The sequence below is a fragment of the Sycon ciliatum genome, chromosome 1, assembly GCF_964019385.1.
Source record: "Sycon ciliatum chromosome 1, ocSycCili1.1, whole genome shotgun sequence".
NCBI lineage: Eukaryota > Metazoa > Porifera > Calcarea > Leucosolenida > Sycettidae > Sycon > Sycon ciliatum.
Genome location: NC_088643.1, coordinates 1,394,855 through 1,403,629, shown reverse-complemented (window position 1 = coordinate 1,403,629; position 8,775 = coordinate 1,394,855). Strand labels below are relative to the sequence as shown.

Genomic DNA, 8,775 nt, shown 5'->3' with positions numbered 1-8,775 from the left:
CGTGAATCTCTACCAGTACTTCTGAGTACTTCTTTCTTGTTTTGAATTGCACGTTGAACTCATTGGATTTCTTTGTATTCTGTATCTCGTTATCGTTATATTTCCCTCTAGCCCTCTCGCTTAGGATGAGCTTTCTTTTTTATGGCAGCTTAAGCGAAGGCTATATACCTGCTTTATGCGGGTTGATGCCAACGCGAACAAGCAAAATAATAATAATAACTTCTGAGGTAGCAAGCTGAGTTTCATACATAACGTTAGATCTACTGAATAGGTAATTATTTACCTGTATGCCATAAGCATCAGCAGCTTCGGACTTGGATTTGAATCATCTTTCATGATAGTTGAGTGAGAGACACCTTTTGTCAAAAATTGCAGTTTCTGACCTTCACCTTTTTGGCTAATCTCTTCTTCAGCCCTGCTACTTTGACGGTGTGACAGGCTCATTGCTGGCATCGGTGACCAGCCTAGGGTTTCCACCTGCCGTAGAATATGCTCGCTGGCTCTTGGACGTCCTTCAAGCATCCATTGAGGGATATTTTACCTCATATGAATTTACAAATTCGATTTTTCAGCGAATTTTTGGGTAGTCTGCCACCTTAAGGGGGTTCGCGACGGTTAGCGCCATGTTGGATTGTGTTTTGGATTGTGTTTTGTTGCCCGTAAAAGAGGCTTTTGGATCATCAAAATCATCATCATCATCATCATCATCATAATCATCATACATCTCAATCTTCGGGAGGTAGCTATTCGTCGTTGATGGGTTATTATCGTTGTCGGGTGTCTTTCGCGCTGCTATGTTCCGCTGTTTTGTGTGTCAGGGGTGCTCGGTCGGCCCGTCACCGTCCAGTTCACATGCTTCGTGAGTTGGCGATGGTGGAGGGTCGGGTTCCCCTGCAGTGATTGGTGCTGCACCGAGCTAGTTTGGTGTGAAAGTGTAACTATTGTTATTATTCTTATATTTACATCAAGTATTACTAAATAATTGAGAGGCTTTGAATCGTTTTTATCAAAATCAAAATATTTGCCGGGTTGGAAGGTGGGATCAAAAAATCATCATCATCATCATCATTTTTTGATGTAAGGGTGTTTAATCCTGACGCTTCTTCCTACGCGTCCCGAAGCCTGGACGCGCTCTTCCGGCAACATGAGGGCGCTACGAGACTGCAATATCAGGAGAGAGTAGTCAATGTTGAGCGTGGTGCCTTTGCACCTCTTGTGTTTTCCGTGAATGGGGCTGCTGCGCCGGCATCCACGGCCTTCCTCAGGCGCCTTTGCCTCCTTACATCTCAATATTCGGGAGGTAGCTATTCGTCGTTGATGGGTTATTATCGTTGTCGGGTGTCTTTCGCGCTGCTACGTTCCGCTGTGTTGTGTGTCAGGGGTGCTCGATCGGCCCGTCACCGTCCAGTTCACATGCTTCGTGAGTTGGCGATGGTGGAGGGTCGGGTTCCCCTGCAGTGATTGGTGCTGCACCGAGCTAGTTTGGTGTGAAAGTGTAACTATTGTTATTATTCTTATATATACATCAAGTATTACTAAATAATTGAAAGGCTTTGAATCGTTTTTATCAAAATCAAAATATTTGCCGGGTTGGAAGGTGGGATCAAAAAAAAAAAAATCATCATCATCATTGCTGAGCATGGTTTTTAATTATCCAAGGGAGACTTTCGCGATACCATTGCGTTACGCTATGACTGGCCGCTGCGTGACACCCCTGCTGTATGTGCTTGCGGGGCGGGTTTTTCCACGAGCCATGCTTTGAATTGTGTTTTTGGTGGATTCTCAACTATTCGACACAATGAACTACGAGATCTGTTCGCTGTTGCCTTGACCGAGGTTTGCTCCAGTGTGTCTGTGGAGCCACCTCTCGCCCCTGTCGAGGGTGAGGTTTTTCAGGCCAGGTCGGCGAACACCTCTGTCGAGGCTCGCCTTGATGTGAGGGCTCGAGGCTTCGGGACCCGTGGGCAAGATGCATTTTTTGATGTAATGGTGATTAATCCTGACGCTTCTTCCTATGCGTCCAGAAGCCTGGACGCGCTCTTCCGGCAACATGAGGGCGCTAAGAGACGTCAATATCAGGAGAGAGTAGTCAATGTTGAGCGTGGTGCCTTTGCACCTCTGGTGTTTTCCGTGAATGGGGCTGCTGCGCCGGCATCCACGGCCTTCCTCAGGCGCCTTTGCCACCTTACATCTCAATCTTCGTCGTTGATGGGTTATTATCGTTGTCGGGTGTCTTTCGCGCTGCTACGTTCCGCTGTGTTGTGTGTCAGGGGTGCTCGATTGGCCCGTCACCGTCCAGTTCACATGCTTCGTAAGTTGGCGATGGTGGAGGGTCGGGTTCCCCTGCAGTGATTGGTGCTGCACCGAGCTAGTTTGGTGTGAAAGTGTAACTATTGTTATTATTAGTGCAATTAGGAGTATAATCGATGCAGACATGGCCAGACAACAACGAGTTCATGGAATTTTCAAGGATTTTTATGTTATTCAAAATCGATTTTCGTGTCCCGCTCATCAGTGAATAGTATCGGAACTGAGGGTACTGTGTACAAAAATAGAAAATTTTATAACAGCATTACATAATAGGTGTTTGACACCTATTATGTAATCCTGTAGCACTTCCTTTGTTGTTCACACTTTTAATTAATTATGCTGTTATAAAATTTTCTATTTTTGTACACAGTACCCTCAGTTCCGATACTATTCACTGATGAGCGGGACACGAAAATCGATTTTGAATAACATAAAAATCCTTAAAAATTCCATGAACTCGTTGTTGTCTGGCCATGTCTGCATCGATTATACTCCTAATTGCACTAATAAAATTGCTTTCTCCACGCCGACTCTTTATTGTTATTATTCTTATATTTACATCAAGTATTACTAAATAATTGAGAGGCTTTGAATCGTTTTTTATCAAAATCAGAATATTTGCTGGGTTGGAAGGTGGGAATCATCATAACATTCATCATAGAACAGCCTCTTGTACGGGCAAGCAAAAACGCAATACCGGTACATCAAAATTCAATTAGAATGAAAGGAGAGGAAAATGAACACAAAGTGCATCATCATCATCATCATCATCGAGCTTATTTTGTGTGAAAGTATATATTAATTTTTACAAAGAGAAAGACCAAGGAACTAAAAGTTACGCTATACTGTCCACTAACACCACCAGTTACTAAACAATCAGCTCATGCGATAACATTGCACGACACTGACCGACGGTACTGACGTTCTACAACTAACTGGCTAACAGCTCTTGCACATCTTGGAAGGGCACTCCAACAGCCTGCCAACTTGGAAGGTTCTAAGTTATAGAAATAACATAAGGAGGGGAAGGTGAGCGCAACCAAGATAAGTAAGAGCTGAAAGGCTCAGCTGTGAAGGACGTTGGCGGATGTTCATGCATGTCGATGACGACACTGGCAAGACCATTGGACAATACGGTCAAACCACGATTCAGGAACGCAAAGCCACATTCCACACAAATTGTGTGGCTCAAAAGATGCGAAGATCAATAAAAGGGGAAGCTATGCGAACAAGAATCATCAAAAACCGAACGCCTCTGTAAAACAGCACTGTACTTCGACTACGACAATTTAGATGGACAATAAGCAGCGGTAACAAGCAGCAGTTTCACACGAAGATCGTTTCGCCGTATAGATAAAGACGGCTCATCAGGTGTGCAGGAATGGACTCAGATGGAGAGCCAAGGTTTAATTTATACAAAGAGAAAGACCAAGGAACTACAAGTTACGCTATACTGTCCACTAACACCACCAGTTACTAAACAATCAGCTCATGCGATAACATTGCACGCCACTGACCGACGGTACTCACGTTCTACAACTAACTGGCTAACAGCTCTAGCACATCTGGGATGCGCACTCCAACAGCCTTCCAACTGGGAAGGTTCTAAGTTATAGAAATAACATAAGGAGGGGAAGGTGAGCGCAACCAAGATAAGCACGAGCTGAAAGTCTCAGCTGTGAAGGACGTTGGCGGATTTTCTAGGTTCTAGGTGTAATGTACTGCTGTTATTTGTTATCACTTTGTCCTTCCTTCCTTCTTTCTCTTCTTTGTTCATTTTTCAGTTGCAAATTTAGTGTTAGTACACGCATTCGTTATTGCTCTCGCTTTCATTGTTAAAAGTCACACTTGTAAATTTCACTGCTGTTGTTCTTAGTGTTATTTCTCTAACTTAGGTTTTCTATAATAGTTCAATTTTTGTTTCAGTGTCCTTTAGTACAACGAACATTCCTGATGAGTGTTGTACGGAAACTTGTTCGAATCCTTATTTTCTCTGCACCATTTCTTCACATTTTCATCGTTTTATTGCACATTGTCTCCACAGTTTTCCATTACATGAATAAAGTGTACACAAATGTCGATCCAGCTTGTATTACTGATTGCGCTTATATGTATACTTCAAGTATTACAAAATCACTGAGTGGCTTTGAATGGTTTTTATCAAAATCATCATCATCATAAAAAATCATCGTGTATAATTATCATGTATAAAAAGACTCTTGTACGGGCAAGTCAACATGCATATCATCAAACTTAAGTGATTGCGGAAAACAACTCAAAATAAATAATTGGACACAAAAGCAATATAACATTGATATTATTGTTTCACTGGCTTCAAAGCTTTAATCACCGCCGACCATGTTGCTCCATCAGGTGATCATGGCCGCGTTCCTGATGGCACTTAGCACAAGGTAAAAATCCTAGCATAAGGAGGCACAAACACGTACAAGACAAGAAACACGTACAAAACAGCAATCAGATACAGAATAGAGGCAGATCTGAACGCTACTGGCGAGTAAAGAACCTGCATTCTGCAAGTGTTGCATGTTGAACAGACGAAGCTACAGTCATGTGAATTAAAAATTCTATCGTTTGCCTCCATTTATAGTCTACTCTAAAAGAACTAAGAGAACTTGAGACAAGAAATACGAACAAAAATCTGGAAACACGCAGTGGCCAATAGGAATATGCAAACTCACCTTACACTCTGGGCAATGGAAACGACTTCCAATAATTTCAGCCATGCATGTATTGCAGCGGTAGCCGATTACATTTTCATTGCACTGGCTTTGCAGCTCGATGAGCATGCACAGTGTAGCGTACTGCGCGTGCCGCAAAGTTGAAAACTCAAGATGGTTCGTACGACAGTAGGCAAGAAATGAATCCCGACACTCCATCATATTGCCGCTTTGCAGCTCGTCCACATCCTCCTCCATGAGCTCAAAGTCTGCAACCTTTTCTGAAGAAATCAGCGTGATGGTGAAGAATGCCTGGCCAAAAGGAACAAGAATAAAGGTATTGTAAGGAAATTTTGCCAGCAACGAATACAAGAAATCAGCGTAGGCGATAATACCAGCAACACTCAAGGAGCTATTAATCTAGAAGAACTAAGAGAACTTGAGACAAAAAATACAAACAAAATCTGGAAACACACAGTGGCCAATATGAATATGCAAACTTACGTCACACACTGGGCAATGGAAACGACTTCCAATAATTTCCGCTATGCAGGTATTGCAGCGGTAGACGATTACATTGCACTGGCTTTGCAGCTCGATGAGCATGCACAGTGTAGCGTACTGCGCGTGCCGCAAAGTTGTAAACTCGAGATGATTCTTACGAAAGTACGCAAGAATTGAATCCCGACTCTCCATCACATTGCTGCTTTGCTGCTCGGCAACATCCTCCTGCATGGGTTTAAGGTTGGCAACCTTTTCTGAAGAAATAAGCGTGATGGTGAAGAATGCCTGGCCAAAAGGAACAAGAATAAAGCTAATGTAAGGAAATTTTGGCAGCAACGAATACAAGGAATCAGCGTAGGCGATAATACCAGCAACACCCAAGGAGCTAGTAAGGCCGTCATCACACTTCGTTCTCTGGCTTCCCCTTACGTCTGCGTCCACAGTGAAAAATCCAAAACGGGTAGTCGTGTCATCAAACAGGCACAGTTCTTGACCAGTACACGCGGTCACGTTTTGGAGAAATTTGAAGATTCGCACGTACAAGGTGGCCTGGAAACAGACTGTGGGAGATACACCCTTTATTACAAAAAAAGTGGCCCACTCCCTACCACGTCTACGTTTCCCGTTTCTTCTGCTCCCGCTTTCACCTCATACATGGATCATCATGACAACCGACCAAAACCTTATGTGGATGTAGACACAGCGCTTTGTACCGTAGTGTGATGACAGCGTAACAGCTGGGGCATAAACTAAGATACTAGTAGAAGGTTCAACAAGAAATGGTTTCAATAAAAGAGTAACACCCGAAGGCAATAATTTTACAAACTAATACCATTATGAACTGTTGCGACTTTGGCGGTACTAGTCATGAAGTTGGTTGCTCCAACGAGGAGCACAAACTTCTTGTCGAACTTTACACACTGTGTATTGAGCAGGCAGTGGTGCTTTCTTTCAGGTTTGCCGAGCGGAAGGTGCTACGTGCTCCTCGTGTGCTCCGGATGGCAATCGTGAGTCAGTCAAGTGTCAAGTTCGGCAAGAAGCGTGTGCTCCTCGTGGGAGCAGCCAACTTTAGTACCATTATGACACACCAATATACTCTACAAAAATAAGTCACTTTTAAACATCGAATGTTACGTGCGGAAATTCATTTTAATATTCAGATACAAGGGCATACGTTTTCGATAGCCACCTCGCATAATCAAAGGACGACAGAGAGAGTGTCATAATTTGCAATCACCTGTGTCCCACAGATGAAGCTGTATATTCTGATATGCTTACAGTGTGTACGTCGCAAACTTTCCTCACCCAATGCCAGGCTTGCACTGTAAATAGAGAGAGTATTGCGACAACCTAAACTGTAGGACTGAAACGAACACAATTTCTCAGCAATCGAACGTTCTTGACTCTAACGAAAGAACCAACGAACAAATGTTCTTGATTGATAATTCATGCAAATCGTCAGAGTTCTGACAAGGGCATGAATACCCCGCCACATGATACAGGCAAAAAAGTATGCTTCAGGGAGGAAACCAACGCCATTGACATAAAAACCTTCAGCGACCTTCAGCGACCTTGCTTCGCTCTCCGTTGAGAGCAACATCGCGCCAGAAACGCTGTCAGATGGCTCCGTAAGGTTGCACGCTGATTGTAATAAAACATTTGTGTCGAGAATATTGGGAAAAAAATTTCAGTTCTAACATTCGTTACCTCACAAATGTTCATTCTGCAAAGCTAAATTAACGAATATTTGAATAGTCGAGATTTCAGCCCTATACTAAAGCATGTCTCATGCACGTCTTTCCCTTCCCAACGGTGCATGATTCTCCCACAATTGCGAATTTCGACCAAATTATTGATTACGAAATTTCCCATGTGGGCCATTTTGTGGGTAAAATGGCTAAATAAGGCTTTTGAGAAGAATATCATAACTGTTCATCTTGATTTTGATTGTGAAGGGCTGCACTAAAACTGATTTCTTGCTCATGATATTCAACTCCGAAGAAACAATCAAGTTAGAAACAAATCTAAAACATGCATTTGCAATCAAACCAGTCGTCGCACTCCACGAGACAAAGGTATACGCAATGCAAAGAAAGAATGAAACCATGGACCTACACTTTTATCCTTCTCAAGCCGGGCCAGGACACGCGCAACGAAATCTTTTCTCTTCCGTGCCGGTGCTGGCTTGCTCTTCTTCTTTCGGCCGTACTGCGGCTGGGAGCATCCCTTCTTGCCATTCTTCTGCTTGACATCATAGCAATGCAGGCAGACAACAACAGACCACGGTCATCATAGCAATACAGGCACACAACAACATACCACGGTCATCATACCCCTCACACACCTAGCCAATAAAAAAAATCATCCACATGGATCACTGCATTCTCAATCAAATATTGTCTAGTTTTCTTTTCTTTTCCTTTTCACTTATCCCGTTATCAGCCCTCTTAAGAGTTGTGTATATCCCTGTTGAGGCATCCGATGGTAAGAAAAATAAATACTACTACTAGTCGTTGACAAGTGACGGGTCTACGGCTTCAGGAATGAAATAAAGCTCTCACTACTTGGCGGGGGATTGGCAGACGCCAAGCCTTAAGCTAGCGTATGGTTTGTCTTATTCCCACACCGAGGACACCTAAGGTATCTTCCCAGTTCCAGAGCAGCGTAGAGCCCCTTGCTATGTTATTGATGAGATAATATTTCAATGGCAAGTATTTCAGAATCACTACTGTATCCTTAATGTAAGTTTTGACCCTCAGGCAGCCTCCTCCTAATCTAATTTAAGATTTGATCAAGATGAAAGAACGTTGAGTAATAATACAAAGAAGTTGGAGTGCAGAGCAGTGCAAGTTGAGGAATGGCTGTCATCACATTGTTGTTTTGCATAACTTAAGAAACGGATTTTTTAGTAACAAATTCGGCGATAATTATATGAAAGTTCGTTGCTCTCAATGTTCGAGCTTGCATCTTTCCCACTTTTCTGTAAAAACATAATGAGTCCGCTGAATGGAAAAGTGGGAAAGGTGCAAGTTCGAACATTGAGAGCAACGAACTTTCTTATAACTATCGCCGAATTTGTCACCTTCATCCCATGCACTCCATCATCTCAGCGGCATTGAAAAAAGACAAATTGCCAACAACCATAAGACGAACAGCGGCTGGTACCCAAATGCCATCCAACCAGTGGTAAAATGTTTGAGATGGAGTTGAATTCGAGAGAGAGATGTAAACCATCAGTCCTGCTCTACACAGAAGATAATGCATACCTCGGCCTCAGCTGCGA

The 8,775-nt window shown here is 43.0% G+C and overlaps 1 protein-coding gene across 1 annotated transcript in view; it reads right to left on the bottom strand.

The window, feature by feature from the left end:
* Nucleotides 1–4,370: 4,370 nt before the first annotated feature.
* LOC135809813 (protein cbp-1-like) overlaps nt 4,371–8,775 on the bottom strand; it is a 5,760-nt gene continuing 1,355 nt past the window's right edge. The window contains exons 2-6 of the mRNA XM_065323246.1: nt 8,759–8,775; nt 7,608–7,733; nt 5,493–5,777; nt 5,010–5,300; nt 4,371–4,730 (exon numbers count right to left, since the gene is read on the bottom strand). The exon at nt 8,759–8,775 is cut by the window's right edge and continues 121 nt beyond it. Coding sequence (XP_065179318.1) covers nt 4,680–4,730; nt 5,010–5,300; nt 5,493–5,777; nt 7,608–7,733; nt 8,759–8,775 — 770 coding nt within the window. The 3' untranslated portion in view covers nt 4,371–4,679. The remainder of the gene's footprint in view (nt 4,731–5,009; nt 5,301–5,492; nt 5,778–7,607; nt 7,734–8,758) is intronic.